General features: G+C 40.4%; 1 protein-coding gene across 4 annotated transcripts in view; it reads left to right on the top strand.

Moving 5' to 3' along the window:
* The window catches only part of KCNS3 (potassium voltage-gated channel modifier subfamily S member 3), a 49,226-nt gene extending 25,954 nt beyond the window's left edge, over positions 1-23,272 (top strand). For 3 of the 4 annotated variants that reach the window (XM_035273150.3, XM_035273149.3, XM_035273148.3), the window contains exons 2-3: positions 7,618-7,809; positions 21,262-23,272. In XM_035273150.3, the coding sequence (XP_035129041.1) occupies positions 21,321-22,796 (1,476 nt within the window). In that variant the 5' untranslated portion in view covers positions 7,618-7,809; positions 21,262-21,320 and the 3' untranslated portion in view covers positions 22,797-23,272. The remainder of the gene's footprint in view (positions 1-7,617; positions 7,810-21,261) is intronic. The other variant, XM_078348450.1, reaches the window with a different exon arrangement.
* Positions 23,273-23,592: the final 320 nt, after the last annotated feature.

Raw genomic sequence — 23,592 nt, 5'->3', positions numbered from 1 at the left:
CCTTTGGGAGTAAAGCCTATGGACCCCTTTTCAGAATAGCGCATTTAAATGCAGATGAAAGCTACAGGATATAACGGAATCCAGTTGTGTTGGAGTGCAGTTATCAAAATAGTAAAAGCTATTTATGAGTTAGCAACATATGTGCTTATTAATTCATTAAATAAAATCTAGGTCTATAACTAATGGGATTCCAAAGTAATAATGAGTATAAGTAATATTTTGAGATCTCTGCAACAACTCTGATGTGATATGAAATTATTCATGCTGCTACTGGTGTGAAGTCACTGGCGCTGGTAATACACACTACCCTGAGCCAATGCCTGCATTTTTAATGGAAGGAATTGCTAAAATTTTAGTTAGAGATTGGTGAAAATAAGCATTTTGTTTTCTGTCTAAATTCAAGGACCTCCTGAATTTCAACACAGATCTCTACTTTGACTCTTAGGTGAACAGATTAAATGGAACACAAAAGAGGAGTGGGATGAAGTAATGAAATGTTGCTAATGTTTCTGTTGTCTGCATGGCAGTTGGCACTACCGGAATTCACTGCTTGCCATTTCAGATCACTGGGATTCCTGGTGGATTGGCACACCCAGCGGAAGTGTCTACTTTTTAAAGACGTTCCAGGAAGAGCAGTAACTCCAAGAGGTCTTTATAGTCTCTGACTGGTTCCTTGTGGCTAAAACTTTCAGGAGGCCTGGGGTGTGGTCCTTTTGTAGCAGCAGTTTCTCTGTATGGCCACAGGCAATTAATCTTTTTTTTTTTTTTTTTTTGGCAATTAATCTTTTCTCCTCTCCCAGGGGCATCTCTTACTAGTTCACAAAGGTGTGGATCGTATAGGCAGAGTTCTTCATATTTTAAAAGAAATAATCTGTACAGATAGCTCTAGGTCATAGGCTACCTCCTATAGCCAAAGTCTACCATTTTCTGCTTTCTGTCTATACCATGAACTTTCCTGCCACCATCTTTTGTGTGTGTTCTTTCCACTCTTTGGAGAAGAGCCTTCTTACCCTTACCTGGCTCCTTTACTTGTTCATACCTGACCCGCCCTTCAAGAATTAGCTCCAAATGCTACCTATTCCTGTAGCTGTCCCCACGTCCTTATCTCGAGGGACTCTACCTCTTCTGAACTTCCCCAGAACTTTAGACCTTTTCCCATGCCTGACATACTACTGCACCTTGCATTGCAGTTATTTATTTACCTATTTACCCTCCTTTTTGTTGTTCTCAGCTCCTGTAAGCTTTGAGGGCAAGATCCATGTTATCTTTTGTCCTTGGTAGTTCTAGGATACTGCCCATCATAAAGCAGCCATGAGTGAACAGCAGCAGCTTGGGATAGTGGAGTGCTTTGGCTGGGGAATAGGGTCCTTTCTTATGTTAATCTGTAAATTCGTTTGATGTCTATCTCATTCCCTTTCTCCTCTGCCCAAAGGCTTACTGGGGCTGCTTATGACCTTTTATTTTTCTATGCAGAAATAACTATTTTCATAAATGTTTTATAATACCTATTTATTTAAAGTTAGAAATGCAAACGGTGTTGAGAGGTAGAGAGTAGAAGCAAAATCACTCCAAATACCATCATCCAGAGACAATGAATTTAGTATTTTGATATGTAGTCTCATTAACTCTAAAAGTTAGACATATTTTACAAAGGTAGGATTATGCTATATATTAGCTCATAATTATTTCTGTTTTGGACTTAGTATATTGTGACTTTTTAATGGATTTACAGGCAGTAGAGCTGCAGTAGCTAAGAGAATGGATTTGAAGCATAATTGTTTGGGTTCAAATTGTGGAGTTGTCACTTAATAGCTCCTGATTCCACAAAATCAGTTAACTTCTCTATTTACCAGTTTCCCCATCTGCAAAATGAATGCAATAAAAACACTACTTGTCTGAGTGTTGTGAGGATTAAATGGATCTAGACATCTAGACAGCACAGGGCCAGACTTAGTATAAGGAAGCTGTAAGTTCTGTAACTTCTGCTATTTCAGCATTTTTAATCGCTGCAGAGTATTCATTGCATGGCCACCTCCAGTCTGTTTCATCAGTCCCCTATTGATGGATGTGCAGGTTGCCTTTGACATTTCACTCTTACAAATAATTAATGATGCATTGAACAACCTTGTACATGCATCTTTGAATGCTTTTCTGGTTTTTTTCTTCAGGACACATTCCAAAATGTGAAACCCTGGAATTTTGTGATACACATTGCACCATGTCCTCCAGAAAGGTTTCTTTTAAGAAGTTTTCACTTCTGCAATTGCTTGATACTTTCCTGCTGACTCCAAAGCTGCTTGCTTTCAGTTTGTCTCTATATGCCTGTGTTAGTGCAGTCGTTTGATACATTCAAATGGGACAGCCCTAGCCTCTGTCTCCAGCTAGTCATGCAGTAGGGAGATGACTACATGGTGGATGGAGCCAGGGCAGTTCCTTCCTGGGGCCAGGAACAACTGCATGGGCCACTCAGAGTAACCCTAGAGCCCTGTCAACACTCAGTGGCTGTATGGTGCCTCCTTCTATGAGGTGCACACCCTTCCCCAGGGAAGCTCCTGGTCTGCCTGTCTCTGCTTTACTTTCTCTAGATATTCTTGCTGAGGCGACACACTTGTGTCCCTGCTGCCTCTCCTTCATTCCCCAGGGGGAGGTTGTGTAGATACATAGAACTGGAGGAAAGGAAGGTGGTGTTTAGTTACCCATGCATCAAGTCTTTGGGATTTCTGTAGTTGGTATGGTATTTACTCACTCTGAATGACCAAGAGAAATACAATTTATAGTAACCTTTCAAAAACAATTTGGAAAACACTTACTGGTTTGTCCCTGAATATGTTAGACCCTGATACTTCTTCATTTTCTTTTTGAGACAGAATTTTAAAAATAATGTTAATTCAAGGATTTGCCATATTAACTTAAGGTACTTCTTGAAATTTAATCATTTGGACAGAGTGGGTAGTGGAGGGATATTCTTAGTAATGCCCTGTCTGAATCAACTGGAAGATGTTGGATTCTGATTGCTTTGGATTATAGGATTTAAATATGAGTACAATTTTTTCTAGTACACTAAATCCAGTTATGGCAGTCTGATTATGATATTTTAATTTTATTTAAGCAAAACACTGGGTGACAATTTTCAATAGTTAAGCCAGATAGAGGTAGGGTTGGATTTCACCTTCCGTTATTATTCATATAATGTTATTGCTCTCAGATTTTATTAAAAGTAGGTCTCTGCTTGATGAATGTTAGGAAGACTATAAAACTGACATGAATTTGCATTTTTTTTTTCCTGGGACATCATTTAGTCTCCACAAGGTCGGAGCTTTGGTCAGCAGTGGGTGTATTCAGGAGTAGCAGTACCTGCAGAAAGCTGCAGCAGGCTATAGATCTGAAACTAGATTAGTGCCTGTGCACAGTATATCATTCTGACACTCAAAATGTTCGAAAGTTTAAGACAGACTCACTAACCTTTAGACTCAAATTGCATGAAGCATGGTTTGAAATTCTACAAAAGGTTAAACTTGCTTTTCTCTTTCTTCATTTTTAGAGTTCTGATTGTATGACATTAGAAAGGCCATGACCGAATTCTAAAAGAACAAGTGTTGGGAGGGTATCCCCAGCCGCTGTCAGCAGATGAAGTATTAGTACAATTTGTCAGTCCAAGCTTTCTGACCTTCCAGCTCCCAAACATGTGTCTGAGGTTCTTTTACTCTACTTGCAGAGCACTGGTTCTCAAGTGTGGATGGGGTAGTATCTGGAGACATTTTTGGCTGTCACAGCATTGTGAGGGGTGGGTGGTGTGCAACTGGTATCTAGTAGGTGGAGGCCAGGGATTCTGCTAAGCACCCTACAGTGCATGGGACAGCTCCCACAAGAAAGAATTGCCTGGCCCCACAATGTCTATAGTGCCAAGGCTGAGACATCTTGCTGTAGAAGTTTTCAAGGTCAGGATATCTCCAGATAAGCCAGCTGGCTGTCAGGAGGGCAATCACAGGTCCCATATCCCAGGTAACATTATCACAGGTCAGAGCCAGCTCTCTCTTAGCCTTGCAACTTCAGAATTTCACTCTCAGGTGTCCCAGAGCTGATCAAACTGTAGGCAGTTGACTTGCATTGAAACTCACAGGAAACTGCATGAATACACCTCTTTCTGCCTTACTAAGTTCCAGTACAGTCCTAGACAGAACTAGCAGATGGAATAGACACTTGTGTTGGCTGCATAGCTCATCTGCTCCTGACAGTAAGGTGTGTAGGAACCCAGATCAGCAGGAGGTGCCTCAGGGAGCCTGGATTCAGAACAAAGGGAAGTCTTTGGGTATTATAAAGATACCTGAAACTCTGAGGTCTGGAAACTCAAAACCTCTCTCTTGAGATGTCCCACCATTTGGGTTGGACATGCTGAGTCTTCAGGATGAGACTCTTCTGTTTTCATCACTGCTGGAATGGGTCTTTGGAACCAATCTCAATCTTTCACACTTTCCTTCTCTGCTTCTGCTGCTGAGCAACTGCTTTTCATTATCCATACTGATTCTTTTCATTAATTTGCTCTTTAGTCTTGTTGGCTCAGGGAAGAATAATTGGTTCAAAAAAATGTGTCATGCACTATTCTGTGACAGGGATCATTAATATAAAGTTTGATATGAGGACAGTGTCCCTGACTGGAGGCTTTCTCGGTCTAGTGGGTGGCACTGATGTGACAACATTTTAGAAGATAGTGGGCAGGACAGTGACGGGGCCACACAGGATTCCGTGCAAGTATGAAGGACACAGACCTACAGTGCACTTTCACCTGGAGTGTCTACTTTGCTCTATCAGGTACTAATTTTGTAGTTTTTGGAGGGCAACCTTATTCCTATGATTCTGAGACCTGGGAGAAGGTTGCAGGGAGTCATTCTCACTCATGTGGACTGTCTGCTGTCCATTTGCTTTTCCTTGGCTTCTGTTCCAAGATTGGGTGTCAGGTGTCTGGAAGATGAAAGAGTCCGATATGCCACTTAGTCATTACTTTTTCCCTCTCAACAATGGAGCAGTCGTTTGTTCATTTCTGAATGCTGTAGTCAACCCACCAGGAAACGCAGCCAGCCTGGAGGGAAGTATAAGGATGATGCAGAGGGTTATTGTGAAGAAAAGGGGGAATTCTGCAGAGGGTGGCAATGCTTGAGTGAGCTTCATGTGTTTTCCAGGATCGGGCTGAATCGCTCAGCAAAAATCAGAAACCTGTTCAGTGCTAAGTCACAAACAATGCTCTCTTCTTTTCAACAGGCCAACATGGACCAGGCTGGGAGCAACATAAAGAAATGGAAAAACTGACTGAGATTATTAAGGAATGGGAAAATATGTTGAATGTACACATTTTTCTTCCCCAATGCCTGCTGGCTTGGGTCATGTTCTGCCTACTACCCCCCATCCCTGCTTGACCTTCCCCAACAACTAAGAGGGATCTTGATTTTCCACATGAATTGAACTCAGGCAGATCTACCTGAGTTTACCTCTTGGCTGTGGTACACCTTAGGTGTAGGACTTTGGACAGATCACTTCTCTGAACCTCAATGTCCCATCTATAAAATGGGAATAATACCATTTACAGTGGCTGAGGGCAGAAGAGATGTGTATAAAATTAAAACGATGCTTGACTTCTTGTGGGTCTCAGACGATGCTAGTTATAATTTTATGTTGAGAAGTCACACTTAGAATGTGAATGCTCCTAGAGGGGTGTGAATGTACATAAATTCATAATAGGAGGTATTGTCTGGTGTTACATCTTGTCTGAAAATCCAGTTTTTTGAAGAGGAATCATGATGAAAAATGGGGTGAGGCACAGGAATTCTCAGTTTTGAGGGGATGGAGAGAGAGAGAGGGATAGCCTGGGATGTCCTTTGTTCATTAGACACAGACGAAAGGCCTACTAGGTACCAGAGCTATAAAAAGGATATACTTGGCTAACCTCCCAGTCTGTCCCTGGGCCAGCCCTGAGCTTCCTGTGGCATGCCAGTGCAATGAACTTCTCTGCACTGCTTGGGGATTCTTAGAAATGCTGCATAGCCTAAATATTTGTGTGTGTGTGTGTGTGTGTGTGTGTAACTAATATAGTGACATCAAAGCTGTTTTCAGTTAATTACCTCTCAGCCAGATTAATCCTACCTTCCCTTAAAACATGCTACAGTTGGAAAGGCATCTGATTGGGAAAGGAAGACTACGTGTGTGCTATACCCTTTTATCCAGGCGCAGCAGCAGTTCTGTGTTTCATTGGAATGCAAAGAACTGGGACTGACCCAATGACAGGCTACTGAGAGGCCATGAAGAAAGGAGGGAGAAAGGAGGAGGAGGAGGAGGAAGGGGAGGAGAAAGAGGAAAGCATGGAGGAGGATGGAGGAGAAGTTTAGCACCTGAATTGATTTTACTTATTCCTGTTGAGATTTCTCTGTCTCCTCTGCTAAGTGTTCCATCATAGAAGTTCAGTTTGGGTGGAGCTGCATTTTGCTTCTGAATCTTTCTTCGGTATCATCTCTGCCAGAGGTAGGAATTTACCCCTTAGCAAAGTCCAGATGTGCTGAAGGATTGCTCTGCTGTTGTTGGGATGACTTGGAAACTGTGTTCCTGGTTCATTCTCCTTTCCTTGCCTCTTGATGTTGTTAGGATGCTATTTACTTGTTTATTTGGTTTTGGGCCTGAGAGCTCTTGGGGAAATGAGGGCAGGCACTGCATCTGGTTTATAATCCCAATCCCTAAGATGATGGCCAGCAGATCTTAAACCACAGCAAATGTTTGTTTAATGACTGACCTAGCCAGAGGCACTTATTTTATGATTTTTGCTCAGAATCAATATTTTCTTTTTTTTTCCCCCCTCCCCGTTTTGGACTTGGTGTTGATTGGAAAACATGAAAGTCCATGGATGGATGCTTAGAAGCTAGTACCAGCCTTCAGGAATGCATCAGCATGAGGCAAGGCTTACCTGGGTGGAAACTGGAATTTTTTGCTTTTTAAAATTTATTCAGAGAGAGAAACTGAAATTTGACTTTTTATTTGTTGTTACAGAACCTTAAAACATCCCCCCAACACACACTTTATACACATAACCACACACAGAAACTGTGTTTGCACCTGAGTCATTTCTGATCTGTATAATGTAACTATGGGCAAATAAAGCAAAATTGAATTTGGCTAGGCTTTGAAATCTATTGATTTCAAATTACAGCAGCAGTGTTAATTCTATTATAGCAGTACCACCCAGAAGTAGGATTTTGAAATGCATTAAAATGCATTCATTTAGAAGCTTACAAGTATATCCTTGATGAATTAGCTGGGAGAATAACACTTCTATAAGAAACCATCTGGGGGTAACTGCAGCCCTAATCCTAGTGCCTGGTTTTATCTTTGGATGTTTTAGTGGCCTCTGTCAGTAGAGGAGTCCTAAGACTTTGACTATATTGAGTACTGAGGATTCTTAAACCTAGTGCGTGTCCAATGCCAGTGATGGTTCCACAAGGGGAAGAGACCACCTCCCACCTGCTGAGAATTGGATAGTCTCATTAGCAAAGTACCCAGAATGCTGATCCTGAGCTAGAATGTCTTGGGTGTATTTCTTCCTTGCAGTTACAGCTTGGCTGATGGTTTTTTCTGCAGGTGAGAGTGATTTTCCAGTGATTGCTTTGGCCTGTATCACCAGAGAACAGGATTCTTCCCTTCTTTTTGGTCACCAAATGCCTATGTCCACCACACATTCCAGTGTGCTGAGAAGGGCAGAGCTTCTTGGATGATGATGGACGTCCCACCGGGCAGGATGAAGGCAGAGCGTGTGGCATCTCCACCTCAAGGGTAAGAGTTGCCATTCTATCTTTTATTTTCTCAAACGCCCATTATTTATCAAAGGAAGACGAGAGTGAGCCTTACAGTGTAGTGAGAAAGAGGAAAGTTAGATACTTCTGATTGTTAAATCCACTGGGCAGTTGGGACATATGACTAAGGGAAGAAAAGTGTTGGTCTCAAAGGATTAGTTTGGAATGATATTAAGGGACAACACTGGCCAACATTAGAAAATGCTATGGTTCACATTTCCTCCTTCTCCCTTTTTTGACATTTATAGTTCAGACTTCAGAGAGTGACACTACTGTTATTGTGACTAGATTCCATTCATGTTCATGTTAGCGACTCTGGTTTAAAATGTGTGTTGTGGGACTGGAATTGGTCAGAGTCTGGCTCAGGTCACAGAATGGGTAGCTCATCAGATGTAGCTGGCACAGCGGCACATCTTTGTTTGAACGACATGATGCTTAAAACATGCTGGATCAATTCTAATTAAACTCGAGATATCCCACATAAGGATCAGGTTTTCCAGGCTCTCCTGGGAACACCAAATGATATGTCTATACTAGGCCTCTGTTCCTAAAAAGGGTTCCAGTGCTGAGTAGCCTCTGCCTGTTAGAGAAGTGGGGACAGTTCACCACCATCCCCGACCAGCTCAGATGTTTGACTTGATTGGTCACCGAAGCATTTAATTTTGCCATGCCTAATCTAGATCATTCTACTAGCTCGTTGACAAGAGCAGTTAATAGCTTTTGTTAATTCTTCCAGATAAAAGCAAGTATCTTTTACTGGATTATGGGCAGCACTTAGCATAAGGGGCTGTAGTTGTGAGAGGATAATATGTGATCCCTTCCACAGTGGAGCTTAGAGTCTAGAGTAAGCAACAATCAGACTTGTGGGGAATTAGGAGAATTGTAGAGAATATCGTAATGCCTTGTGATATGTGCTAAAATGAAGGTGGACACAAGTGGGCTATGGGAGAGGGTGAATACAGGGGGGAGGTAGAGAGGGAGAACTAATAATTTGGCCTGGGCCCAAATTTTCCAAAACTCCCCCCACTGAGCAACAGAGATTTCCCATGACAGACTTCTGTACGTGCATGATTCCATACAACCTGGCTCAGTTAGAGATATGATGGAGTATTTATAGCAGGGTTTGGAGCCCCTCTTGTGGCAAAATCCACATTTTTCCTGTTTCTGTTTGAAAAGCTATCATCTGTGAATTTTTGCTTTTTACAAAGAGGCAGCTTTCTGGCTGTTTGGCTCACTAAATCACTCAGCCTTCTGAGCAGCTCTCTGCTTGGAGATGAGCTGTGTGAATTACAGAGATCCCTGGAGTTTCCAGAGAGTAGCAGTCACACTAAATACAGATTCAGAGGGAATGAGTACAACTTTAATGTGATTGTACCAGTTAGTGGGAGTAAGAGAGGGGGAGGGAATAGAGGAAGGAAGTGGGGGAAGGTAGAAATACTGTTATATCAATCTTTTATTTTTGGAATACAGTTTTACACGTGTCTTGTGCTTTATGTTTTTAAAAGACTTTTACATTTGTTATTTTATCCTCAAGGTGGGTTTATAATCTCCTTCTATAGAAGAAGACTCCACCTGCCCAAGGTCATGCAAATGGGAAGAGGCAGCTTAGAAACAAGTTTTCAGAATCCTACAATTTCCCTCTTTTGCTAGTAGCTGCTGATAATTCAGCATGAATAAAAGGACACATTGTTTTTGTTTTGTAAGGTTTAAATGTGTTCAGTTTATGAATGCTCTGAAATAGAGCACTCTGGGACCCTGCAGATGATCCAGACCTGTGCCATTGGTGTTTCATCTGGCTGTGGCCCATGCTGTCAACATCTCAAGTGCAGGACAGACCTAGAAGGGAGGGAGTTCTCTTGCCTGACTGTTTGGCCAGTGGGACTCAGGCTTTACAGCAAGCCTTCCACAGTGGACTGGGCTGCACCACTTGGAAAGCTACTGGAGGGAATGGTTCTATGTAGGAGCCTCACCATGCTCAGACAATGCTGTAAGAGAGGACTGTTACCGAGGAGGCGCCTGGTAGGAGGGTGCTGAGGAGGAAACATGGCGGTGGCTTGAGTTTAGGTTTCCAATTCTGTTTAAATTTGCTTGGTTTTATTTTGTATATCCCCACATGGCATGACCAGAAATTGAATTTAGTATGACCTACTCTTTAAATACATCTAAATTAGCTTTCTTTTTAAATTTAATAGAATGAAAGAAAACTCTTAGAAGAATGCTCCAAAAAAGAAGGCAATGTTAATGCTGAAAATGGTGTAGTTTTTTCTTTGTTGAAAAAGGACTAATGTAGATTTTTGGACATATGGAAGGAAAAGCAAATCTAGGTTTTTATTAACTTTTATGAAATTGATACCAAAAAGCAGTTCTGTCCAGTAAGACAAATTGGCTTGTATTATAATACTTTTATTACTTTTCTGATCAAAGCAGGTGCATTATCAGAGACAGCCATGAGCTTGTGTGTATGTGTATGAGTCAGCCTTGAAAAGACACAATTTTGAGATATTTTCTTAGGTGAGTTTGAGAGCATGAAGCAACAAGAGCAGAAAGTGGACCCAGAGAAGGTGAATAAGAGGTTAATGGCTTTGAGAAAGCTTTATAGGTGCCAGTTGAAGACAAGTGAATCAACGGTGGTTTTTATTTTAAGCTGCCAGTCAGTATCGTGGATTTTTGACATCCTTTCCTTCTTTTCAACCTTATGAACACCACGAGGCCCAAGGTGGCCAAATACTGTATGTACAGTGTTCTCACCATGAGTGATTTGGGTTGATAGTAAGCAGGAGAATCGATACAGTGAACTTAAGTTTAACTTTAAGAAAAGAATGAAAAGCAGTTGGGTCTTCTACTTTGTGGCCAGTGCCACTGTATCCTCAGATGCACTTGATTTGAGACCGCATGTGTCCTCAGCATGTGAACGTCCATTTCCTTACAGAATGGCTAACAAAATATGCAAATGAGAACATCAGGCAGCCTCTACCCACCCCCCTCCCAGTTAAAAACCAACAAACAAACGTTAAATACACATATTTGAGGCATCATGAATAGAGCCTGCCCCATAAAAGCAGGACAATGTTGGGCAAATTCTGAGCCCCAGATATCCCCATTTGCAACACAGAAGTCTAAGTTCTACCAATTAGGACTGTTGGAGGATTAAAGAACATGATTCATTCATTCACTTATACATACTCATTGCCTGCTAGTGTCTATGTACTGCACCAGTTGCTGAGAATAAGAGTTAATAATAGTATATATGAAAGCACATACCGCAGAGCGCATAGCCTGAAAAAAGATGCTTAGCAAATTTTTCTTAAAATGGGGTTTTTTTTTTGAGACAGAGTCTTGCTCTGTCACCCAGCCTGGAGTGCAGTGGTGTGATCTCAGCTCACTGCAACCTCTGCCTCCCAGGTTCAAGCAATTATCCTGCCTCAGCCTACTGAGTAGCTGAGACTACAGGCACCTGCCACCACACCTGGCTAATTTTTGCATTTTTTAGTAGAGACGGGGTTTCACCATATTGGCCAGGCTGGTCTTGAACTCCTGCACTTGTAATCTGCCCACCTTGGCCCCCCAAAATGCTGGAATTACAGGCATGAGCCACCACAGCTGGCCAAAACATTTTTAATGGAGAATTTTAACATGTACAAAAATAAAATGATACATTAAACTCCTGTATGCCTACCCATTACCCACTGCAACAGTGATTAACTCATAGCCATCCTGCCTTCTCATGTATTATTATGAAATCAATCCCCAATGCTATGTAATTTTATCAATAAATATTTTAGTATTATTTCCAAAAGATAAAGATTTTCTTATAAGAACATAATTCTATTACTATTACATAATTCTATTACTATTGGGACACTGAAATATTAACAATAATTTTTTTATAATATCAAGTATCTAGTTTTTTGTACTAGTTTGTTCTCACTTTGCTATAAAGAACTATGTGAGATTGGGTAATTTATAAGGGAAAGAGATTTAATTGATTAAGAGGTCCACATGACTGGGAAAGCCTCAGAAAACTTAAAATCATGATGGAAGGCAAAGGGAAGCAAGTACATTTTACCATGGTGAAGCAGGAGAGTGAGAGAGAGTGAAGTGGAAAATACTACACATTTTCAAACAACCAGATATCATTAGAACTCACTATCAATCATGAAAACATAACAAACAGCAAGGGGAAAACTGCCCCTATGATTCAATCACCTCCCACCAGGCCCCTCCCCTGAGACTTGGGGATTACAATTTGACATGAGATTTGGGTGGGGACACAGAGCCAAACCCTATCAGTTTTCAAATGTCCCTGATTTTCACACACACACACACACACACACACACACACACACACACACACACACACAAATATAAACATATATATAAATATACATATGAAATATACATAAATACATATATATTTAAGCATTTGGCTGGTTAGAATCAGGATCTATACAAAGTCTGTATGTTGGATCTGTTCAATATGCCTCTTATTTGATCTGTGTCATTTGTTCTGAAAGATTTCCCAGTCTTGATTTTGCCGACTGTACCCCTGTGGTGTTATCAAACATATTCCTCTAAAATATTTATTTTGTTTCAGTAAAATCTAGTTATTTTGTTACATTAGGCTTAATTAGTGGATTCAGATATTGCAACTCTGATCTCTGTTATAAAATTCTCCATCAGTTTTTAATCTAGATTTTATCAGCCAATGATGATCATTTATTAGATCCATTATTTGAGTTGCAAAATGGCAATATTTTAATTCTACTATTCCTTCTTTACTTATCTAGAATCCCTGTTTATTAACTTATTTTTATTATAATTTTTTAAAACAATAAACAGAAATGGAATCTCACTGTGTTCCTGAGGCTGGTCTCAAACTCCTGGGCTCAAGTGATCCTTCAGCCTTGGCCTCTCAAAGTTCTGGGATGAAATCCCTTTTTAAATAACAGTATTATTGAGATATACTTTGAATACAGCAAAAAATCTACCTTTTTCAAAACAGTATTTAATGTAGTGGTTTTTGGTATATTCATGACTGTACAACTTTCCAATTCCAAGACATCAACCCCAAAAGAAACCCAAATCCATTAATAGTACCCATCTCCTCAACCCCCAAACCCCAGCAACCACTAATCTACTTTCTGTTTCTGTGGTTTTGACTATTCTGGATATTTCATATAAATGAAATCATACAGTGTATGATCCTTTATTGTTTTTTTTAGTAGGCTTTTTTCATTAGCATAATGTTTTCAAAGTTGATCCAGGTTGTAGTGTGTGTCAGAACTTCATTTTTTGATGGAAATTTATATTATCTCCCCTTTTTAGCTATTATGAATAATGCTGCTGTGAACATTACATACATGGTTTTGTTTGAACATATGTTTTCATTTCTCTTGGGACTACACCTAGGAATGGAATTTCTGGATTGTATGGTAACTCTAACTTTTTGAGGAATGGGCTTAAACTGCTTTCTAAAATGGCTGTACTATTTTGCATTACTTCCAGTGACACACAATGGTTCCACTTTCTCCACATCCCTGCCAATATCTGATGTATTTTAACACAGCACTTGTATTATTATTACTTTTTGACTATAGCCATCATACTGGTATGAAGTAGTATCTCACTATAACTTTGATTTGCATTTTCCTAATGTCTAATGATGTTGACAAGTACCTTTTGGCCATTTATATGTTTTCATAGAAATGTCCATAAAAATTACTTGCTCATTTAAAAGGAGTTTATTTGTCTTTTTATTATTGGGTTGTAAGAGCTCTTTATTCTGGGTACTATATCCTTATCAGATATATGATTTGCAAATGTTTTCTTCTATTTTGTGGGTTGTCTTCTCATTTTCTTAATACTTGTGTTTTGCCTTGGTAGTGCCCTTTGATGTGCATTTTACATTTTGATAATAATTTAATGATTTTTTTCTTTTACCGTAATTTTAGTGTTACATCTAAGAAGCCATTCCCTAACTCAAGGTCATAAAAATTTATGTTCATGTTTTCTTCTAAGAGTTTTATAATTTTAGCACCTATATTCAGGCCTTTGATCTATTTAATTTTTATATATAGTGTGGGATACATATCCAATTTAGTTTTTTTTTTTTGCATGTGGCTATCCAGTTGTTCCAATACTGTTTACCAAAAAGATTCTTACCCCTGTTGAATTGTCTTGACACACTTGTCAAAAATCAATCAAAAAGTCCATATGGGCTTATTTTTCAATTTATTGATTGATTTTTGACAAACGTGTCAAGAATTGCTTTGTCAATTACTGAAATTTTAGAATCTTAGAATCAATTTGTCAATTTCTGAAAAAAAGGCAGCTAGGATTTTTATAGAAATTGTATTTAATCTATGAATTAATTTGGAGGGTATTGCCACTTAACAATAGTAGATCTTTCAATCCATGAACATTGAGTGTCTTTCTATTCATTTATTTCTTGTTTTCAACAACATTTTGTAGTTTTCATTGTATAAGTTTATGCCACTTTTGTTAAATTTATTCCCAAATATTTTATTTTTCTTGATGTGATTGAAAATGTAATTGTTTTCTTAATTTCATATTTGTATTTTCTTATTGCTAGTATATAGATAATTTTTTTGTATATCAATCCTGCAACATTGCTGAACTTATTTATTCTAATTTTTTTGTATATGTATTCCATAGGATTTTCTATATATTAGATCATGTCATCTGTGAATATATATAGTTTAGCTTTTCCTTTTTAGTCTGGATGTATTTTCTTTCTTTTTCTTACCTAATTTTCCTGACTAGAACTTCCAGTACAATATTGAATAGAAGTAGTGGGCTTAGACATTCATGTTTTGTTCCTGATATTAAGAGAAATGCTTTTAGTTTTTGATCATTAAACATGTTTTTAGCTGTGGGCTTCTCTTAGATGTTCTTTATCAAATTGAAGAAGTTCTGTTCTATTCTTAGTTTTTGATTTTTTTTTAATCAAAAAGAGTGCTAGATTTTTTCAAATGCTTTTTCTGTATCTTTTGAGATGATAATGTTACTTTCATTATTTCTTTAGTATTTACATTACTTTGATTGATTTATATGTTGTTAACCTTAAATTCCTGAGATAAATCCCACCACTCATGTTGTATAATTATTTTTTAAATGTTGCTGGATTTGGTTTGCTAATGTTTTGTTGAGGATTTATTCATCTATGTTCATAAGAGATACTGACCTGTAGTTTTCTTATGGTGTCTTTTTCTAGTTTTGATATTGGGATAATACTAGCTTCATAGAAGGATCTGGGAAATGTGCCTTTCTTTTCTAATTTTTGGGAGAGTTTGTGAAAGATTGGTGGTGATGGTGGTTGAACTCACCAGTAATGGAATCTGTAAAGCTATCTGTACCTCAGCTTTCCATATGAAAATTGTTATAATTGCAAATTTCATATCTTTACTTGTTAATAAATAAGTTTATTCATATTTTCTCTTTCTTCTTGAGTTAGTTTGTGTAGATTATGCCTTTCTAGTGTAAGAAAAAAATAAAATTCTAAGTCCTCCTGACTTGAATGGACCCCTCTTCTAGGCCAAGGGCATTCCAAAATTAACCTGAAAAACTAGTTCAGACCATGATAAGAAGGAGAGGTCAGACATGCTTCATTATACCCTCCTCTCTTTTGAAATTCAGGAAAAGCTTACCAGCATTAATGTCAGCACACACCTTAGGACTGATAGTACAGACTCTTTAATTTTGATAAGAAACATTTATAATCTATTCTCTCTGAAGTTGCTACCCAGAGGCTTCATCTGCATGATAAAACCTTGGTCTCCCCAACTGCTTATCTTAACCCAGACATTTTTATTGATTCTAAGTCTTTAGATAATGTATTAGTCTGTTTTCATGCTGCTATCAAGACATACTCAAGACTGGGTAATTTATAAAGAAAAGAGATTTAATTGACCCACAGTTCCATAGGGCTGGGGTGGGGGAGGGGGTCTCAGGAAACTTACAATCATGGTGGAAGGGGAAGAGGCATGTCTTACATGGTGGCAGGCAAGAGAGAGTTATGAGAGAAAAAAAAAAGAGCCTCTTGTAAAACCATCAGATCTTGTGAGAACTCACTCACCATCATGAGAACAGCATGCGGAAAACCACCTTCATGATCTTATTACCTCTTACCAGGCTCTCCCTTGACATGTGGGGATTGCAATTTGAGATGAGATTTGGGTGGGGACACAAAGCCAGACCATATCATTCCACCCCGGCCCATCCCAAATCCCATATCCTTATGTTTTAAAACCAAACATGCCTTCCCAACAGTCCCTCAACATTTTAACTCATTTCAATATTAATTCAAAAGTCCAAGTCCAAAGTTTCATCTGAGACAAAGCAAGTTTCTTTCACTTAGGAGCCTCTAAAATCAAAAGCAAGTTAGCTACTTCCAGGATACAATGGGGGTACAGGCATTGGATAAATGCTCCTGTTCCAAATAGAAGAAATTGGCCAAAACAAAGGGGCCCCATTTGTTTTAGCTTTATAACAAATTGGCCCCAAAGAGGCAAGTCCAAAACCCATCAGGGGAGCCAGTAAATCTTAAAGATTCTAAATTATCTTCTTTTATTCCATGTCTCACATCTGGGTCACAGTGATGCAAGAGGTGAGCTCCCACAGTCTTGGGCAGCTCCCTGTTGTGGTTTTGCAAGGTACAGCCTTCCTCCTTGCTGCTTTCATGGACTGGTGTTGAATGTCTGCAGCTATTCCAGGTATATGGTGCAAGCTGTCAGTGGATCTTCCATTCTGGGGTCTGCAGGACAGTGGTTCTCTTCTCCACTAGGCAATGCTAAACCCACATTTCCCTTCTGTACTGCCCTAGCAGAGGTTCTTCATGAGAGCTCTTCCCCTATAGAAAACTTCTGCTTAGACTTCAAGGAATTTCTATACATCCTCTGAAATCTAGGCAGAGGTTCCCAAACCTCAATTTTTACTACTGTCCACCCGCAGGCCCAACACCATGTGGAAGTCACCAAGGCTTGGGGCTTGCACCATTGAAGCCATGGCCTGAGCTGTACTATGGCCCCTTACAGCCACAACTGGAGCCAAAATAGCTGGGATGACCAGCACCATGTTACAAGGCTGCACAGAGCAGCAAGTCCCTGGGCCTAGCCCATGAAACCATTTTTCCTTAGGCTTCTAGGCCTATGATGAAAGGGGCTGCTGCCAAGACCTCTGACATGCCCTGGAGACATTTTCCCATTGTCTTGGCAATTATCATTGGGCTCCTGGTTACTTCTGCAAATTTCTGCAGCCAGCTTGAATTTCTACTGAGAAAATGGGCTTTTCTTTTCTATTGCATTACCAGGCTGCAAATTTCCCAAACTTTTGTGCTCTGTTTCTCTTTTAAACTTAAGTTCCAATTTCAAAGCATCTCTTTGTGAATACATACAATGGACTGCTTTTAAGAGCACCCAGGTCACATCTTCAATGATTTGTTGCTTAGAATTTTTTTCTGCCAGATATCCAAAATCATCTCTTTCAAGTTTAAAGTTCCACAGATTTCTAGAGCAGGGGGGAAATGCCACTAGTTTCTTTGCTTAGCAAGAATGACTGTTTGCTCCAGGTCCTAGTAAGCTTTTCATCTTCTTCTGAGACCACGTCAGCATGGGCTTTGTTGTTCATATCACTATGAGCATTTTGGCCAAAACTATTCAACAAGCCTCTAGGAAGTACCAGACTTTTCCGCCTCTTCCTGTCTTCTTTGGCATCTGCCAAATGGTTCCAGCCTCTGCCTGTTACCATGTTACAAAGTTGCTTCCACATTTTTAGGTATCTTTATAGCAGTATCCCACTCTCTGTGGTATCAATTGACAGTATTAGTCCGTTTTCATAGTACTATAAAGACATACATGTGACTGGGTAATTTATAAAGAAAGGATGTTTAATTGACTCACAGTTCTGCAGAGCTTGGGAAGCCTCAGGAAACTTACAGTCATAGTAGAAGGGGAACAGAGATGTCCTACATGGTGGCAGATGAAAGAGAGTGCTGAGTGAATGAGAAAGAGCCTCTAATATAATAAAACTATCAGATCTTGTGAGAACTCATTCACTATTACAAGAACAGCATGGGGGAAGCACCCCCATGATCCAATCAGCTTTTAGCACTTCTCTCCCTTGACACTTGGGGATCACAATTGGAGATGAGATCTGGGGGGAGACACAAAGCCCAACCATATCAGACAATAACTTAATTCTTCCAGCCAATTGCCAGTCAGAAGATGTTTGAATCTACCTATGGCCTGGAAGCCCCCCACCATAGCTGCCAGTTTTCTAGGCTTTTGGGACAGAACCAATGTACATTTTTACATGTATTGATTGATGTCTTGTGTCTTTCTAAATTGTATATAGCCAAGTCGTAGGCCAACAACCTTGGGTACATGTTCTCAAGATATCCTGAGGTCTGTGTCACAGGCCATCGGTCACTCGTGTTTGGTTTAGAATACATCTCTTTAAATATTTTACAGAATTTGACCCTTTTTGTCAACACTAGCACTTTGTACACTTCATCTACATTATCTAATTTGTGGACATATGATTGTTCATAGTATTCCTTTATAGTTCTTTCATTTTGTAAGGTCAATAGTGGTATTGTTCTTCCATTGCTGATTTTGCTAATTTGAATCTTCTCTCATTTTTAAAATTTTCTTTTGTTTCATTTTTGAGACAGAGTCTCACTCTGTCATCTAGCATGGAGTGCAGTAGTGTGATTTGGGCTCACTGCAGCCTCCGCCTCCTGGGTTCAAGTGATTCTCATGCCTCAGGCTCTTGAGTAGCTAGGACTAGAAGTACATGCCACCATGCCTAGCTAATTTTTGTATTTTTTGTGGAGATGGGGTTTTGCCATGTTTGCCAGCCTGGTGTTGAACTCCTGGCCTCAAGTGATCCATCTGTCTTTTAAAAAAATTTTTTTAATTATTTTATTTTTATTTTTTAATTTTCTTTTCTTTTTTTAGTTTTTGTGATCCATCTGTCTTATCCTCCCAAAGTACTTTCACTTTTTCTTGACTAGCCTAGTTAAAGATTTGTCAATTGTGTTGATTATTTTAAATGACCAATGGCTTTGTTGATTTTCTGTTTTTATTGCTATTCTCCATTTTATTTATTTTTGCTTTAATCTTTATCATTTCCTTTCTTTTTTTCTCAGCAGGAATTTGTTCTCTTGCATACAAACTTGGCTTTCCATAAACACAAGGGCAAAGAAATTCCTTTCTGACTTTCCTGCCCCCTTTAACAGTGTTACTGTCTGTCCACTTACACAGACTAGAAAACACATCTTCCTTTGGCCTTTCTGCTTCCTTGTCCCTTTTCTTCAAATCAGTTACCAAATCCTGTAGATTCTATCTTATAAACTTCTCCTGAGTTTATCACTTCCTCTTTATATGCTCTGCCACTGTGAGTGTCCTTGTCCTTACCACCCGAGCCTGTTCTATTGCAGCCCTTTCTTCTTGGGCCTGGCTTTTGCCGTGTGCAATTTTCACGCTGCTGTCATTGGCTGTTTTCTAAGTCACAGTCACAAACATAGCTGTGTCCACTTGTGGATTAAGACCCTTTAGTTGTCTTGCTGACAGGATAAAATGCGGATTCTCTGGACTGATGTACAGGGCCCTTCACAATCTGGCCTCTGTCTACCCTTTGATGCCCTCTGGTGGGAATGTCCTTTTCCTTCAGTTTTGCGGTATGTTAGTTTGTTCTTACACTACTGTAAAGAGCTACCTGAGACTGGGTAATTTATAAAGATTTAATTGACTCACAGTTCTGTAAGCTGTACAGGAGGCATGTCTGGGGAGGCCTCAGGAAATTTACAATCAAGCCAGCAGGTGAAAGGGGGAAGCCAACATGTCTTATATGCAGAACAGGAGAGAGAGTGAAGGGGGAGATGCTACACACTTTGAAAGAGCCAGATCTCATTAGAATTCTCTGATGAGACAGCACTTGGGGGATGATACTAAACCATTAGAAACCACCCCTGCGATCCAATCACCTCCCACCAGGCCCCCACCTCCAACACATGGGATCACAATTCAACATGAGATTTGGGTGAGGACACAGAGCCAAACCATATCAGGTGGACTCCACTTGAACCTTTGGAGTGCATATAACCTCTGCTATGAAGCTTCTCCAGCCAAGGTCAATAATCCCAAAGAGGCTTCACTTGCCTCTTGCATAGCGTGCCTCATATTGGGTTATTAGATTATAAAGAGGAAGAAGGTGGGGAAAGTCTATTTCATGGAGAGAGCATGGACTTTGGAATTAATTCAATCTGGGTTTAAATTTTGGCTCTACCATTTACCTGTTAGGTAATCCTGGACTCAACCTAAAGAGGCTGAGAACAGTACCCATTTTTCTATCCAGCTCCCATATAGTGTTGGAAGGACCGAATGACATAATGTGTAAAGGCATCCAGTAGTATCTGGTGGGGACTCAGTATATGGTGGTCTCCTAGTTTTACTTGCATCATCTGCTCTGAGGAAGCATCATTGCATTGCGTGATGGTCAAAAGCTGTAATTTTCTTGCTGAGAAATGGATCTGATGCATCTTGATTAGTGTCAGAACTAAAAACAGGCCACATGCTCAGCCAGTATAGATGATCTGTGGAAAGATAATTATAGATTAGGGCCACATGGGAACTGTCTGTGAGGGGAAGGAGGTTGGAGCAGAGGGCATTTGTGTCAGGAAACTGATAGTGCAATTACCATAAAGAGGTTTTCTCAGGTTGGATTCTTTTCATGTGGATGTACCTGAAACACCATCCCATGAAGTGTAATGATATCTTTAAGATATAAGGTACTTAAGGACAGGGAGATAATTATATCCTCTTGATTGTCCACATCCAAACATAGGGAGTAGGGCTTTCTCTTAAAGGAGTAAAACACTGGTGCACAAAGGGAAACTCACATCCTTTCTAAGAGCTGAGCAGAGTCCCATGTGATGTGTATGCTGGGGGCATGACCAAGCCTCAGGGATGGGGAGTGATAAGCTTCAGGCCTGGCAGCAGCAAGCCTATCATGTCTGAATTGAGTTTTCCCAAACATGAAGAGCCTGTGTTTGAGTCTCTGGAGATGCTTATATTGTGTAAGTGATCTAAATTGCATTGTAATTTGGGGGGCAAGGTTGGGAGGTACAGTTTGGATGCTTAACAGAGAAATGGTAATTAAGGTTCATAGAAATTCTACTGCCATCTTTTCTTCTTTCCTAAAGAAAATGGATCCCCCAAAACCTAAGTTATTGGGGAAAAATCTGTTTTGTGTTGATTTTCTTCTGAGCAAAATACATAATAATGTATTCATTTTTATTGCATTTCCTGCTTTGCTTTTAATGTAGCCCATCATCCTGGAAAGGGCAGATTAAAAATAAGCTTGGCCGGGCACGGCAGGACAGCGTGTTAATATCATCTTGTGCTCCTTCCAGGTGCAGTGTGATCTTCCTCGTCTCCCTCCGCAGCCAGCACTCTGCCTCCTGTATCCACCATGGTGTTTGGTGAGTTTTTCCGTCGCCCTGGACAAGACGAGGAACTTGTCAACCTGAATGTGGGGGGCTTTAAGCAGTCTGTTGACCAAAGCACCCTCCTGCGGTTTCCTCACACCAGACTGGGGAAGCTGCTCACTTGCCATTCTGAAGAGGCCATTCTGGAGCTGTGTGATGATTACAGTGTGGCCGATAAGGAGTACTACTTTGATCGGAATCCCTCCTTGTTCAGATATGTTTTGAATTTTTATTACACGGGGAAGCTGCATGTCATGGAGGAGCTGTGCGTGTTCTCTTTCTGCCAGGAGATTGAGTACTGGGGCATCAACGAGCTCTTCATCGATTCCTGCTGCAGCAATCGCTACCAGGAACGCAAGGAGGAAAACCACGAGAAGGACTGGGACCAGAAAAGCCATGATGTGAGTACTGACTCCTCGTTTGAAGAGTCATCTCTGTTTGAGAAAGAGCTGGAGAAATTTGACACACTGCGATTTGGCCAGCTCCGGAAGAAAATCTGGATTAGAATGGAGAACCCAGCGTACTGCCTGTCTGCTAAGCTTATAGCCATCTCCTCCTTGAGCGTGGTGCTGGCCTCCATCGTGGCCATGTGCGTTCACAGCATGTCAGAGTTTCAGAACGAGGATGGAGAGGTGGATGACCCAGTGCTGGAAGGAGTGGAGATCGCATGCATTGCTTGGTTCACCGGGGAGCTTGCTGTCCGGCTGGCTGCTGCTCCTTGTCAAAAGAAATTCTGGAAAAACCCTCTGAACATCATTGACTTTGTCTCCATTATTCCCTTCTATGCCACGTTGGCTGTAGACACCAAGGAGGAAGAGAGTGAAGATATTGAGAACATGGGCAAGGTGGTCCAGATCCTACGGCTTATGAGGATTTTCCGAATTCTAAAACTTGCTCGGCACTCGGTAGGACTTCGGTCTCTAGGTGCCACACTGAGACACAGCTACCATGAAGTTGGGCTTCTGCTTCTCTTCCTCTCTGTGGGCATTTCCATCTTCTCTGTGCTTATCTACTCTGTGGAGAAAGATGACCACACATCCAGCCTCACCAGCATCCCCATCTGCTGGTGGTGGGCCACCATCAGCATGACAACCGTGGGCTATGGAGACACCCACCCGGTCACCTTGGTGGGGAAGCTCATCGCCAGCACGTGCATCATCTGTGGCATATTGGTGGTGGCCCTTCCCATCACCATCATCTTCAACAAGTTTTCCAAGTACTACCAGAAGCAAAAGGACATTGATGTGGACCAGTGCACTGAAGATGCACCAGAGAAGTGTCATGAGCTACCTTACTTTAACATTAGGGATATTTATGCACAGCAGATGCACGCCTTCATTACCAGTTTCTCTTCTGTAGGCATTGTGGTGAGCGATCCTGACTCCACAGACGCGTCCAGCATTGAAGACAACGAGGACATTTGTAATACCATCTCCTTGGAGAATTGCACAGCAAAATGAGCAGGGGTGTTTGTGCCTGTTTCTCTTATCCTTTCCCAACATTAGGTTAATACAGCTTTATGAACCTCAATGGGTTTGTTAAAATCATTTAATTCTCAGGGTGTACCTTTCAGCCATAGTTGGACATTCATTGCTGAATTCTGAAATGATAGAATTGTCTTTATTTTTCTCTGTGAGGTCAATTAAATGCCTTGTTCTGAAATTTATTTTTTACAAGAGAGAATTGTAATATGGTTTTGGAATATAAGATAAACGGTATTGGGTGGGGTTTGTGGCTACAGCTTATGCATCATTTTGTGTTTGTCATTTACTCACATTGAGCTAACTTTAAATTACTGACAAGTAGAAATCAAAGGTCCAGCTGACTGAGACTACATGCATGTAAGATCCACAAAATGAGACAATGCATGTAAATTCATGTTCCTGTTCTAGACTTGGAAATTAGGAGCTTAATAAACTTCCTAATTCTGTATGGAGAATGTCTTAGTTGTATGTTTTTATGTTGAGTAACTACATTTTAGTATGTTCAGGATTGGTTTGGAAGAAAAATGTTCTTTTTGGAATATCAAGAGCTCAAGAACCTTTGTTTTCTTTTTTCCTTTATTTCTCACACTGTCGCTCAGGCTGGAGTGCAGTGGCGTGATCTCCACTCACTGCAACCTCCGCCTTCCAGATTCATGTGATTCTTCTGCTTCAGCCTCCTGAGTAGCTGGGATTACAGGTGTCTGCCACCACACCCAGCTAATTTTTTGGTATTTGTAGTAGAGACGAGGTTTTATTATGTTGGCCAGGCTGG

The sequence above is a fragment of the Callithrix jacchus genome, chromosome 14 (genome assembly GCF_049354715.1).
Source record: "Callithrix jacchus isolate 240 chromosome 14, calJac240_pri, whole genome shotgun sequence".
Lineage (NCBI taxonomy): Eukaryota > Metazoa > Chordata > Mammalia > Primates > Cebidae > Callithrix > Callithrix jacchus.
This window is presented reverse-complemented; position numbering and strand designations above follow the sequence as displayed.